Genomic DNA, 15,284 nt, shown 5'->3' on the forward strand with positions numbered 1-15,284 from the left:
TTCTTTATATACTGGAAAAAGTGGTTTATTTTCAGCTCCTGTAATCTGCAATCAAATTATAGATAAGAACCTAGTTTCAAGAGGTTAATGACATATTTTATTTTTCCATTCTGAAAAAAAAACTATAAAATGACTATTGGTGTTGCCTTACATGAGAAAATTAATTAAAGTTAATTAGGCGCTTCTTTTTATAATCAAATCCAATAGATTTTGCCCCGATAGCGGTGCCTAAGTTTCGAAGAATGTTGATTTTATAAAAATCAACAATTTATAGATAGGTAATGTGATCTAATAAAATAACTAATTATAGGTATTATAATACCTTCTCCATACCTTCTCAATTCGATGCTCAGATCTCTGGACATCCGTTGAGGAAGAGTCTACGAATAGGTTTACAATAAAATATACGCCTATTTAATTTAAGAAGAATTCATCTTATATGGTGTTATCATTTTCACGCTCACCCGCACTCTAAATTGATGGCGCAGTGTAAAAATCTATTAGAACATTCTGTGCAAAGAATGTTATTTCCCTATTTTACGTAGAGGGAAGCAAAGTGCACTTTACCTGCAGATCCTGAAACAAACCAAATTTAAACTGCATCTTGTGTATTTCTTGCAAGTTAAAAGGAATGTGCGTATTTATTTCAAAATATGCTGATTTTAAATTCCTCAGTTTTCTTTCTTAGCGTTTTGAACCTCATCATTTGAAGCAGTCTTGTCAATATTGTTATGAACAGATGTTCCATCGTCAAGTCGAGATTTATCCACTGGGTATAACCTATAAAATAAAATAATATTAGAATACTCAACTTTATTTAAATATGTTTATATACATACCATCTTTGATAGAGATAAACTATGAACACCAGATCATCTCTGAAACATGCGATACGGTGTGATGTGGGCATAGTGATTATAAATGCAAAAATGTCATCTATAAACGTGTTGAATGCTTTGTACATTAATGCACGCCAAGGTAACGTCGCAACTGATTTGAGTTTATAGTTTATAAACAACTGCGGTAGCATGAATAAAAATCCAAACGCATAAACACCATTGACTAAGGAATTGATTGTCCACGAATACCAACTAGAAATAAAAACAAAAAAATAATTCTACGCAAGCTCATAATTTACAAAATTTGTAAAATGTTTAGTACAGTGGGTGTAATCAAACGGAGTAGGAAGGGGCGCCGCGAATAATCCAAGTTCTATAATTTAAATAATATTTCGGTGTGTGAAAGTCTCGAATATTTTAAATTAGTCTGCATCACAGCATCATAGAAATTTGAAGGTCTGGGCAGAACGGTCATCAGAAAAATATTATCCATTTCCGTCATATCGACCAGAATAATCAAATATATCAATGATTTCGACGTGAACGAATAATTTTATTTTCTTGGTTTGTTTTCCGTCGATCTTGTTTTCCGTGCTGAGCACCAATGCTATCGATGCCAGGGAGGCAGCTCCCACACCCATAAACTCATGAACGGGTGACCAACAGCTTTACTTCCCTTCCGAAAGAAGGCGTGATAAGAGATGTTATGCCTCAGAACATCCCGGCGGCGCCGACTGGGATTGAACCCAGGTCTGCTGGGGGAGAGGTAATCACGCTTACCACTACACCACCGGCGCCGCTATCGTGAACGAATTAATGCTATGATATTATAAAGACTGGAACGCGCAAAAATTGGTCGACAAAAAAATCGTTTCTTTCAGTCAAAATTCATATCACAAAAATCTTCTTATTTTTCTTTTGGTAGTTCAATTCATATGCAGAGTTGCGAACTATCACAATTACGCTCGTCAAACAGCTGATGGTAGTAACGCTTTGTACATTCCTATCAATGTGCTCACTGAAGCTCTCTCCATGACCATCCATCAAGTTGACGAAATAAGTAAAAAGCAACTGGTGAGTGTTGTCTTCGGTTGTGATCCTTCACCGATCTGGTCATTCCCGACAATCACGACACTCATTTGTCCTTGTTTTAAAGCGGTTGCTGCTTTGCTTGCTTATGTGAGTGTGTTGGTGAGTGAGCCCAACAGCTTCCGTTTAATGTTGCCTACTTTGCTACCTCTCACCGCTTGACAAAACGTTCTATCAGTGAAAGTCGGTTGATGCGTAGACGAGTGTCACGTGAGTGTCATGATATTTTGCATCACTGTTCATATGTTTAAATGAAAATCGTTTATTCTTGTGGTTTGCTAAATCCGAACTGCCGTGCCTTCCGTTAACCCCTTCCATTAAATTTTGCACAGTGGTCTCATCGACCTTATTCGCCACCGAACGCCTGTTAGATTTAAACTGATGCTTGTTTTCCACGGATTTATTAGTTTCTTTGAGATTCCATTTGACCAAGGACAAATACCGTGCGATAGGGCGGAGTTCTGGGCTGTTGGGAGGGTTGTGTTCTTTGCGTACCACAACCACGTTGTTCGCATCATACAACTCGATTGCTTTTTTCCCATAGTGGCAGCTCGCCAAGTCCGGCCAGAACAGCACAGGTAGTAGTAGCCGCTTTTCCAGGCACTCCTGGACGTTGATTGATGGTTCCCGTAGTAATGAAAATGCCGCTGAAAAGACCACACGTACATATGACTTGCCAGACGAGATATTTTTTCGAGAACTTCGATAGTTTGATTGTTTTCAAAATTTCAGCCACCTTCCCGTTTCCTGATGCAGTATAAAACTTGAAGCTGCTTGAAATCCGCCTTCACATAAGTTTCGTCGTTCATGACGACACAGTCGAACTTTGTGAGCAGATTCGTATACAGCTTTCGGGACCGCTGCTTTGCCGACGTGTTTTGTTTGTAATCCGGTTCGCCACCTTCACCTTCTTAAACGTCGACAACCCGGCCCGTTTCTTGGCCCGCTGCACAGTATTATGGGAAACATTGAGCTTGCCAGCGACGCCCCGGATGGAGAGGTTAGAATTCCGCTTGTATTTCACCGTCACCTTCTTCGTCGTCGCTGCCACGTCCGGATTACGATTCCTGGACGCTCCCCGAACACTTTTAAAACATTTGTCACGGTCGATTTGGCCACATCCAGAAATTTTGCCAACTTGGCGTGTGAGAACGTCGGATTCTCTTGCTGCGCGAGCAAAATTTTGACACGCTGCTCCTCTTGCTTGGACGTCAATTTGAAAACTGGAGAGCAAACGGTGAATCATAGCAACCATTGTATATACTTAATTAACTTCAAAATGCAGAATTTCAGGTTTTTTATGCATTTTTAACAGAAATACACCAATGCTGACCAATTTTTGCGCGTTCCAGACTTAATCCAAGTGAATCCACTTTTCTGCCTTCATCCGTATGCTGAAGTCAGTGCTGTAAGTTCTCAAAATCAATTGGAACATTTTTGATGAAAATGAGAAAAGCAGCTATCCGCTATCAAAGGGGATTTCCTTCGAATATGTGATATCTGTTGCTTAGTCATTTGATGAAGGCATGGATCCTTCTCATTTGAGTAACGCTTGATATCATTCAACTGAACGGAGCTCTTATCAAGATTCCAGCGAAAAAGCTAAGTCAACCCGACACCAACCTGACTTCTACCAAACCCCAACCCGATGTTGACCCGACATTGACCCAACATAAACTCAAAATTGACCCGACATCAACTTTAAATTTGCCTTATATTGATCCGACATCGGGTCAACTTGTCTGTTCGGGACCATGTTGCTGGATTTCTTCCATACTCCACTGTCGTAGAAATGACTCAATTGACAGTGACGATGAGCTGCGATATTTTTCACAATCTGGAAAATGGATTCATGAAATCTGGAAACAGTGGCGCCGGTGGTATAGTGGTAAGCGTGATTACCTCTCATCCCAGCAGGCCTGGGTTCAATCCCAGTCGGCGCCGCCGGGATGTTCTGAGGCATAACATCTCTGATCACGCCTTCCTTCGGAAGGGAAGTTAAGCCGTTGGTCCCCTGTTCATGAGTTGATGAGTCGATAGGTAGGGTCCAGGTGTGGGAGCTGCCTCCCTGGCGTCAGTAGCATTAGTGCTCAGCATAGAAAACAAGATCGACGGAAAACAAATCAAGAAAAAAAATTAAATCTAGAAAGACTACAAATAGATGGTACTTATTTCAGAGGGAATTGTGAGGAAAACTTAACATGGATTTTGATGAAAAAAATATGATAGTGAGTAGAATTCCAAGGGAATTTAAAAGAACTTTCAAAGAAAATTCTGACTAGATTTCAATAGAAAACCTATGCACACTTAGAAATTATCGCCGACTTCGGTAATTTTTACCGAAATCTGAACAGCTGAACTTTCGGTAAACTTTATACAATCAAATTCAATTGCTTTTCAGCTACTTTGAAACTAAATCTCCACTTAAATGACAAGATTTGATCATTTAAACATGTTTTGATATTATTTTCAAATTCAATAGCCTTTAAAATGAAGGTCAAAGTTTTACCGAACGTTCAGCTGTTCTGATTTCGGTAAAATTTACCGAATACGGAAACAAAATCTTAGTGTGTGGATAATTCCAAAGAATTACTATAATATTCTTCAAAGGAGTGTTCAAATGAATTGTAAGGGGAATTATATCAGAATCGAATTTTGAGGATGAATTCTGAGACGACTGTAAGTTTTTTGTGTGTGTTGCTTTAACACTCTTAGCTCATTCATAACTTGTTCGAGGATGAGATTTGAACTCGTGACTAGGCGTGATAGGTATAGTACATCAGGGGGATCCCCATGACTAAGTTCTTGTGCAAATTCCAAAGAAATTCTGTGCATAGTTTCAAAGGAATTGTCAAGGTGACTCAGATGAAGAAAAATTTTCAAGGTCTTTCAGGAGTTAGAAGAGTCTTCAAGATTTCGAGAACTATTTTTTTTATCGCCTTGAACTTTAAAAAGTAAGACATGGAGATATTTTCTAGATTTTAATCCTGAGAAGGTTTCGGACGTAGACTTGGACACTTATGATTCTGGCACTGTGAAAATTTTCAAGGCTTTTTGTCGGAATCAGCCAAATTTGCTACATCTTAGCTTAGCTTAGTCTGACTGCACGTATCAATAGTTGCACTCCGTGATTGATCTGAACCAGTGAAATTGTACAAAGAATCAACTGAATGGGGCTTGGGAGTAACCTGCCATTCTCAGTGTACATGTTCCAGTGACTCCTACCTTTAAAGATCAATAACGTCACCGGCCACGTCCTTGCAATCAGGTGGGAGAGGGAAGGAATGTTAGTGTGTGACTTTTGTTGTTTTGGGACCGTGTTTACCTCTGCATCCCACAAAAGTCACAGGAAGGAGGTTTTGTTAGTGGGTTAGGTTCGTTGGATCAGGATTCACCTTGATAAGTGATGCGATCTTTTGTTTTGTGTAGTTATTTATAAGTGTTTTCGATTTATGCTCTAAACAGCCGGCTGTCTAGAGATGTAGATCATTATTAGATGTGTGTATACCGATTTAAACCAACAATAAGGATACTGTTGGGGCCACTCACAAAGTGTGATGATGGTTTATTTTATTTTATCAATGACCAAAATAATTAATTATAAGCGGTTTGAACCGATTTAAACCAACAGCAAGGATGCTGTTGGGGCCACTCACAAAGTGTGATGGTGGTTTACTTGATTGAATATAAAATAATTATCAGGGAATCAGCCAAATTTGCTACATCCTGAAGAAAGTCTATTTTTTAAGTGCAAGGCTTGAAGACATTTTCAAGATTTTAAGACTAACAGTTGAAGTAGCGAATTTAGATTTTTATTACGATTCTGAAACTAGGACTTGATTTTACAAAGTAGATTGCTTCACTTCATTTGAGATTTCTCCGCTCAGAGCTTCCCCATTTTCTCTACATAGAAAATAAAATTTCCAAAAATTAAAATCTTTTTTTACTAAAATGTGAGTTAAACATCTAAGAAAGTTTAGTAGTAAAATTAATCGCTGCACTCATCAATGTTTCCTACGCAATAATGACGTCTTCCCATTGGCTTGGAATAAATGACTACTTCAATGACAATAATCCCTCTCGTGATGAACATATGAACTATTGAAAACTCTTGTAGTAAATTTTCGTTATACCTTGTACAGACATACAAAGTACACTGTTGTACTACCGTTGACAGACATACAAAGCAGTACCGTTGTACTCCTTTAATCAAGTACCTCAAAAGGTACAATTTGAGGTACTAGCTTAAATAAGTACAACGGTAGTACAACCATAGAGGTAACTCTAAGACCACTGGGTCCCGAAGAAAATCATTATTATTTTTGGCTCACTCAGTACCAGAACAACGGTCCCAAGCAGTCCCAAGCTATTTCACTTACCCCTGCATGTTCTGCATGAATCCACACACCCCTGATGCTATCTGTCAAACTTTCATAGTGAATCAAAACAAACATAGTGTAGTGATAGAATTTCAACTAGAATAGGGTACGTTAATCGTTTGCTTGGGACCAATAGGCTACTAAAGTGGTGAGCCAATTTAAAATCGTTAGTTTCGTATTGATTGTTGGTACAACCAACAATCAATACGAAACTAACGATTTTAAATTGGCTCACCACTTGACTAGCCTATTGGTCCCAAGCAAACGATTAACGTACCCTATTCTAGTCGAAATTCTAGTACTACGCAATGTTTGTTTTGATTAGCTATGAAAGTATGACAGATAAAATGAGGGGTTATTGGTTTTCCCTATGTTCGAAGGGTGAATCGATTAGCTTGGGACCGAAGAGAGTACCAGAGCTGAGCCAAAAAGTTGAGCACGTTATTTCGGGACCTTCTGGTCTTAGAGTCGAAATTCTAGTACTACGCAATGTTTGTTTTGATTAGCTATGAAAGTATGACAGATAAAATGAGGGGTTATTGGTTTTCCCTATGTTTCGAGGGGTGAATCGATTAGCTTGGGACCGAAGAGAGTACCAGAGCTGAGCCAAAAAGTTGAGCACGTTATTTCGGGACCTAAATAAACGTCCCGAAATAACGTGCTCAACTTTTTGGCTCAGCTCTGGTACTGTCTTCGGTCCCAAGCTAATCGATTCACCCCTCGAAACATAGGGAAAACCAATAACCCCTCATTTTATCTGTCATACTTTCATAGCTTATCAAAACAAACATTGCGTAGTACTAGAATTTCGACTAGAATAGGGTACGTTAATCGTTTGCTTGGGACCAATAGGCTAGTCAAGTGGTGAGCCAATTTAAAATCGTTAGTTTCGTATTGATTGTTGGTTGTACTACCGTTGTACTTATTTAAGCTAGTACCTCAAATTGTACCTTTTGAGGTACTTGATTAAAGGAGTACAACGGTACTGCTTTGTATGTCTGTCAATGGTATTAAAGAAGTACAACGGTAGTACAACAGTGTACTTTGTATGTCTGTACAAGGTATAACGAAAATTTATTACAAGAGTTTTCAACGTGCTCAACTTTTTGGCTCAGCTCTGGTACTATCTTCGGTCTCAAGCTAATCGATTCACCCCTCGAAACATAGAAAAAACCAATAACCCCTCATTTTATCTGTCAAACTTTCATAGCGAATCAAAACAAACATTGCGTAGTACTAGAATTTCGACTACAATGGGATACGTTAATCGTTTGCTTGGGACCAATAGGCTAGTCAAGTAGTGAGCCAATTTAAAATCGTTAGTTTCGTTTTGATTGTTGGTATAAGCTAGTGCCTCAAATTGTACCTTTTGAGGTACTCTATTAAAGGAGCACAACGGTACTGCATTGTATGTCTGTCAATGGTATAAGGCTGATGAATTGTGGCATGTACACGGCCGATGAAATCAACTCAAAATTGAGTTGTTTTGACTAAAAATCGCAAAACGTAGATCAATGAGTAAAATTTTCTTCGTTTTTCTTCTAAAATCTGCTCAGTCTAGCATTATACTAATAGACTGAGAGAAACCTCTCTCGATTTTCCTCATATTCGAAAATTTTACTCAGTGATCTACGTTTTTGCGGATTTTATACTCTCAAAATGGATTATAACAGGAAAGTTGTCTTACCTTTTGTGAGGCTGATAAATAAGCGAATAAATTGCACCGCAAACACAAAGAGGATACAATAGATAACTGAGATATTTCATGGCTTGTTTATCAAATATTCGCGTATCATTTTCAGCTTGCGAAAGTAGACTTGTTTGTTCAGTAAGTGGTGCATATTGTATCCCAGACCATCCTAGTTTCAATCTGAAAATTTTCTTCGTTTTCCACAATTCGATAATTGTTCCAATTCCAGCAGGGATTAACACTATTAATGATGTTTCAGCGTCCATCAGATATAAAAATACGACTATTTGACTAAACGCACACCAAAGAATTGATCTGGCGGACAATCCAGCGTAACTTTTTCTGTGACGCCAGAATAAGACGTCATTCTTAAACGCGAGAAAATCAAACAGCATCTAAAAATAAAAATGATCTTTGAGTCATAGGTTATACTTTTTTTTATTCAGTATTTGGTTTTCTACGTACGTGTATACTTCCAACAAAAAGAGTTCCACACAGTAAATACAAATTCGTATCCGAAAATATTCCTTTCACTTCATCTAAATCCTTATTGGAGAATCCCATTGTCTGAAGAGCTTGAAATGCTTGTTCCACATGTGCCAACAGTTTCAGTTTACCAACTCCTATCGGTATATAGTTCAACTCCAGCGTGAAGTTTTCGCTCCTTGCTTTAACTTCAAGCAAGTCCGCCTGACGAGCTTTTGAAAAATCTACATGCAAGATTGGCAGAAATTCGTTTTTATAGTTGATTCGAACATATCTGGCTAACTCTGGTGGTATATCAGCAATTGACATTTGAAAATGTTCCGTAAGTATGTTGAAAAACACCTTCGTTCGAACATGTGTTACTGATTTGGTTGAAAAAGATTTGTGCCTTGAATTTTTGGATTCCTAGAAAAATAGAATAAAAAAATATTTGAAAGTATTGTAAAACTGCATGGATTGATGCCGCTGATTTCTATACAAAATGGATTAGTGCAAAAGCATATGTTTTTACACATCTGTCTGTAGTAACTATTAGGCATATACTATATTAGTTTCTGTGAATTTAATGATTTGCCATACTAGAAAAAAATTAAGTATCATGAAATGCATTCAATGAGCTGATTAAAAACAAGCTAACATATATCTATTAGGGTGGTTCAAAATATCAATTATGCTCTACCGAGCTAAATCAATGTCAAATCTGGTCCTCATCATTATCACAAAATTTGAGCTTATTTGATTGACAAATCCAAGTTTCAATCGGCCACCGTGGCGCTGCAATCGCAGCGGTGATAAGTCCGAAATAATGTGTCAAACTGAATACATTTTTGAAATTTCTTCTTCTTGAGTTTCTGTGGGAGTCAAAACATGATCCGAGCAAAAAAGTAGTACTCGTAATAATGGTATATAATTCTGAATTTTATCGTGCTTTGTTTCGAAAATATCTTCCAAATAAACAAACATCATCCAGATCACCCGATCCACCGACTAAATCTATTGCCACTTAAAAATTAATTTCAGTCGGTGTATTAATCAGCAGATTAAATCGTTTTTCGTCTGGTGCTACACCGAGCAATCGGCCTATTTAATAGTTTTTCGTCGATGGATTTAGTCGGCCAACCTTGTCTGCTGTTTAATCGGCAGATGATTTCAAACCTTCCCGCATAAACGCGAACCATACATTGACCTTACCTTAAATGGTTAAAAATTGTTTATAATCCCTGCTAAACTTTAACTGAAATGGTTATGGAACTTTACATGAACGTTTAATGATAAAGTTTCAACCTTATGTATTATGGTTTTTTGGAACTGGACCTTACAAATAATGGGTTGTTAAGAACCATTACCGTTCCAAATTCTTGTTTTCTCCATACATTTCCGCTTCCAAAAAACCATAATACATAAGGTTAAAACTTTATCACACAAACGTTCATGTAAAGTTCCATAACCATTCCAGTTGAAGTTTAGCAGGGATTATAAACAATTTATAACCATTATCGGTAAGGTCATGTGATGGTTCGCGTTTATGCGGGATGTTCGATATAGGCTCCGATTTTGACAGTTCATTTGGCTCAAAACATTCTCTCCGCCCATCTCTCCCTCTCAGTATTTCTAATTTGAACGGGCCCGGTAATATAGTCGCTATATTCATAGTCTGGCAGATAGAATTTCGATCTATCACACGGTGTTTCGTGAAAACCCATTAATGGGTAAAAAATACCCATTTTCAAACCATGTATGCAGCTGTCAAAAAGTGGGGGAATTTTGAAATCATAAAATGGGTGAAAAAATACCCATTTAAAGAATCAGTTCACGGCTGAATAATGGGTATATTTTTTACCCATTAATGGGTGAAAAAACACTTCGAAATTTTATCGTCTCATTTCCGTCACCGACTCAACAGTTACTGTCCGCAGCATATTTGGCGCAAATAGACGATCTATGAAAAACGTTAGAATCCAAAACGTTGGAGAGGCTTACACAGAAAAAAAAGTTGTTGAATATTACATCCAAACTGCTGCAGCCAGGTCAATCCATCGGTTGTGTAATATAATGTTGTACGATGTACATCGATTTTGCGAACAAAATTACATCCATTGATGTAATATTGTATCTGCTTTTTGCTATAACATAATTATTTCATACATCAGCTTGAATTACATTGATCGATATTACATTTTTTATTGCTGTGTACGTATAAGTCAATACAATTTTTTTTTTTCCTTTGGTTTGTTTTTTCCGTCGATCTTGTTTTCCGTGCTGAGCACCAATGCTACCGACGTGCCAGGAAGGCAGCTCCCACACCTGGACCCTACCTATCGACCAATCAACTCATGAACCGGGGACCAACGGCTTTACTTCCCATCCGAAGGAAGGCGTGATCAGAGATGCTATGCCTCAGAACATCCCGGCGGCGCCGACTGGGATTGAACCCAGGCCTGCTGGGGTGAGAGGTAATCACGCTTACCACTACAAAACCGGCGCCGTTAAGTCAATACATATGATTCAATATGGTATAATAATATTTCGCGTAAAATTTGAGCGGAACACCTGCATTTATTTTCAATGTTTTAGAAAGTTTTTTATATCAACGAGCGCTTGCATCCTCCATTTGTAAAAATGGGTATTTTTTCACCCATTTTACAGTAAACATAATATAAGAAAATGGGTGAAAAAACACCCATTTATTGACGACCACCCATTTACCCATTTATGAGTAAACCATAGTTTACCCATTAAATGAGGAGGGGCACTTTTAGCGGTAATGGGTATTTTTATACCCATTATGTAATGGGTTTTCGCGAAACACCGTGCATAGAGCGGAACCAATTCAATATATTTTAGACCAACAATTGAAAAGGTACTATAAACTTTTATAAACAAAACGATGATTATTCTTTCCACGCCAATCGAACGCAAATTACCGGCATCGTCGGATAGGGGAAAATTTTACCAACCCAAAGATGGTGTTAGTTTGCGTAGGTGAGCCTTGAGTCACGAGAAAAGGGTTTCCGAAGTTTTGTTCGCAATAGCTGATGTGCTCTTTTCTGTTGTTGGTCGTGATTTGCTCGATTGGTTCCGCTATTTGACAGCTCAATTGGTTCCCGAGATTCTATCCGCCAGACTATGAATATAGCGACTATAGAGATTGCTAAAATATGATTGTGTCAGTGATTTGTTTTTATCGGGTAAATTTTCCGCTATGAAGTTTTTTTTTCCCGATGAAAACATTTTTGTGTACGTATAGTGTGCGTACGATAAACGTCAGCAATCTCTATATCCCGTGGTAGTCAACCACTTATTCGTAATAATTTTTATCGATCATGAATCCATGCATCCGTCAGATAATGAAATTTAACGATTATATCCTTTTAATATATGTGCATCGGATCAATGTCTTTGCACTAGCTTACCGGTTCACCAAGAAGATTAAATGCAGCTGCTCTTGGAATTGCATATTCTGTTAATTGCATTTTCTGTAACACCGTAGGGCCGTCCGTCTTAAGAGATTTCCATTCAATAGTTTCACTATCCGCTCCGAGAATAGCATGTAAAAATAATGTTCCATTGCGCCTTGTCTTTGCGGGAATGCCGATAACGAATGACCTGAAATAAAGGCATAATTAGTGTCGTGGCATTTTCCAATAAATTTTGTCGGCGTTCAATACACAATATTCACCTTTTGTATTCATTGTAATAATCAAACCGTCTTATTGAAGTAATTTTGGTAACTTCACTACTTATAGGGTTGCTTGTAGGAGAAGTAAACAATACTAACTGGAGCTTAGGGTTAGATGCGAAGTACGATTGAAAACATGGTTTTTTGGTACATATGGGGGTACTAAACAATTTCACTAATGTATAAATTGAGTGAGCTATGTAGCAGAAGAATAACGAACACAGTATCACGGTAACAGACGGAATTTTCATTGTAAATTAAGACGTGATGAAGTAAAATTTTTATCACTACTAGTCCACCAGGCTTAATTAACGGTACAGATGGTTCTATTTAGAGTTCAACTCAAAAGCGCTGCAAATGAAACATCCAAACAGTCGGTCGATGTCTTATTTTCTATTCCCTTCCAAATCCAAGGGGGGAGGTGAGGTGGCTGTCAAATACGAACAATCGTCGCCTACCTCGCATAACTGGTTCCAAACGTAAACAAGCCATAAGAAACCTACAGCGTTTGTTTACGTTTGGAACCAGTTTCATACAAGATGATCAGTAGGCTGATTTGACAGTACGTCCCCCCCCCCAGGTTTTGACAGCACGTCCCTCACCAGTCCAAATCTTGAAAACACTCACGGTAACCAGCGTAAACACATTAATGTGTAAAATTTCACACATTTCGTGAAAAAAGGGGCCTACTCATAAAATGTGTAAACTGCGTTTATATATTTATGTGTAAACCCAGCAAACGTCAAAAGAAGTGTATTTTTTACACATTTTTCAAGAACGGTTTTTATAGCAAAATGTGTAAAAAGTAATCATTTCTAGAACTTAAATATAATGAGTGCTCATGGTTTTTTATTAACTTCGGAATTTTCATATTTGTGTCAATGGTAAAATAAAGATTGCTCGATTATTGTATATATTTTATTAAAAACAGAAATATAATCAACAAAAATAGGTGGTGTTGGTAAGCGTGATTTCCTCGTGATTTACTCTCAATCCCAGTCGACGCTGCCGGGATGTTCTGAGGCATAACATCTCTGATCGCGCCGAGGATCACGCCTTCCTTCGGAAGAGAAGTGAAGCCATTGGTTTCCGGTTCATGAGTTGATGGGTCGATAGGTAGGGTCCAGGTATGGGAGATTCCTCCCTGGCGTCGGTAGCATTGATGCTCAGCACGGGAAACAAATCAAGGGAAGAAAAACAAAAATCAGTATATGAAGTAGGTATATAAACTAAACTAAAAATAAAAGCTATGAAAAAAGTATAAATCACCTACCCTCTAGAATGTCCATCGTTGCGCACTGTCCAGTTTGGACCGTAGTTCCTCAATTTTCCTGCTGTTCTTCACTGAAATTTAGCAAATGGCGTGCGTCAACAAGTTTGAAGTTTTTTTTACCCATTAATGAGTATAAAAATACACATTTTTTGACTGGTACTACATTCTTAAAATGTGTATTTTTTTACACATTTTAGGATCTCTAAATTTACACATTTTTTGACAGCTGCATATAAATATAAAATATGTGTATTTTTTTTACTCATTTATGTGTTTACGCTGGTTACCGTGTTAGGGACCGTGCACTGATCTATTCAATTCCGTAATCAAATTGCCGTAATTCGTAAGTAGATTGGTGGAAATTCTACATTATTTGGAGGGGGAGGAGGAAGCTGGAGGGAACAAGCTTACCTCGCCGTGTCATCCAGCGTTTCCATCGCTGGCTGGTTAGTAATTTTACGGTAGTATTAGTACTTTTTTTTTTTTCAATTTTCCCTTCTAGGCAGAGATGCCAGGCTTATTTTGAAAAAATCTGGCAAAACCCGAAAAAAAGTCTGGCAAAAATCTGGCACAGAAAAATAACATAGGAAGCTGCCAGATTTCTCAAAAAATCTGTCTGGCAGAGCTTAAATTTCTCTGGCTGTGCCAGATAAATCTGGCAACCTGGCAACGCTGCTTCTAGGTTCTGTGCTGCTCCGTAAGACTCCCTTTGATAGGTAAGTATTTTGTATGATAGTTGATTGACCGATATTTACATTATTTTTTTCACTTTTTAAAGATCTGAGATTTTTACTGAATTGCATACAATCATGAGCAACAAACAAATGTCATCACTACATCGATTATGCTACTATGTGGCCATTAAACGATCCTCTGGAATTCCGGAATCACGTGAAAAATGGTCACTTCCCTATAATGGGTCTATAGATCCACGATTTGCCAAACAAAGAGAAGTAACTGGTATTTTTGTCGTATTTTTCATAGGAATAGTAAAAAAAAAATCTTGTGACTACTAAAGCTTGCGGTAGCTATTTTTTACTTTTGTTTTGGCAAAATAGAAAGAGAAAAACTATGATCAAAATATATTAAATATGAATGCGTAATATTTGATACAAATAAAATACAATTTAAACAAAGTATTTTTATTTTTTATTTATTCCGTTAAAATTACAGAAGAAAAATGAAAATATTCACCCAAATATGAGTTAAATTCACCCAAAATCAATAACCTATAAACAGGTAAAAATTACCTACATTTTTAGTAAGGTAAATGTATTCATATATGGGTAAATCAACTTTACCCATAAAATGGGTATGTGCACTTTTGCGCGATTATGAGTGCCCTAATAAACAAATACCATAAACGAACTGTATCCCGAATAGGTAAACTATCCCACAAATGGTTTGGATGATACCCCGAACACGTCGTTAAGCTCTTTTTATGGTTATTTTTATTAGGGTGTTCTTCATCCATATTTGGGTGAACTGAACTAAGCGTGTACAGTAAAAGTATGGACGACTGTCGCCACAAAACTGAAAAAAGCTGTTCCCATCCAATGAGCTACAAAGAGAGGGGAAGCAGATCGTGAAATATGGTTGCATTAGTAAACCAAAAAATCAACGTAAACGCAAGTAGCTTGCTGGGTTTACACATTAATGTGCTTACGCTGGTAACCGTGTACAGTAAAAGTATGGAAGTCTGTCAAAAGTTGTTCCAATCACGGTTACCAGCGTAAACACATTAATGTGTAAAATTTCACACATTTCGTGAAAAAAGGGGTCTACTCATAAAATGTGTAAACTGCGTTTACACATTTATGTGTAAACCCAGCAAACGTCAATAGAAGTG

The 15,284-nt window shown here is 37.6% G+C and overlaps 1 protein-coding gene across 1 annotated transcript; it reads right to left on the minus strand.

Moving 5' to 3' along the window:
- Window positions 1–625: 625 nt before the first annotated feature.
- LOC135701047 (lipid scramblase CLPTM1L) lies at window positions 626–12,531 on the minus strand. The gene is made up of 6 exons (XM_065221754.1): window positions 12,163–12,531; window positions 11,897–12,089; window positions 8,463–8,888; window positions 7,995–8,392; window positions 840–1,091; window positions 626–780 (listed from the first exon to the last, which is right to left on the minus strand). The coding sequence occupies exons 1-6, from the start codon at window positions 12,411–12,413 to the stop codon at window positions 672–674; spliced, it is 1,629 nt and encodes a 542-aa protein (XP_065077826.1). The 5' UTR covers window positions 12,414–12,531; the 3' UTR covers window positions 626–671.
- Window positions 12,532–15,284: the final 2,753 nt, after the last annotated feature.

This window comes from Ochlerotatus camptorhynchus, unplaced genomic scaffold (genome assembly GCF_037179485.1).
Source record: "Ochlerotatus camptorhynchus isolate MF236.1 unplaced genomic scaffold, CSIRO-AGI_Acam_v1.1 ptg000148l, whole genome shotgun sequence".
Classification (NCBI taxonomy): domain Eukaryota; kingdom Metazoa; phylum Arthropoda; class Insecta; order Diptera; family Culicidae; genus Ochlerotatus; species Ochlerotatus camptorhynchus.

Bases quoted from the DNA above. Each gene is read 5' to 3' on its own strand.
- LOC135701047 (XM_065221754.1), bottom strand. From the start codon at position 12,413: ATGAAAATTCCGTCTGTTACCGTGATACTGTGTTCGTTATTCTTCTGC. The intron at 1,092-7,994 runs GTAAGACAACTT...TTTTATTTCTAG, and splicing joins ATTTATCAGCCTCACAAAAG to TTGGTATTCGTGGACAATCA. The intron at 781-839 runs GTATGTATATAA...TTTATTTTATAG, and splicing joins GTTTATCTCTATCAAAGATG to GTTATACCCAGTGGATAAAT.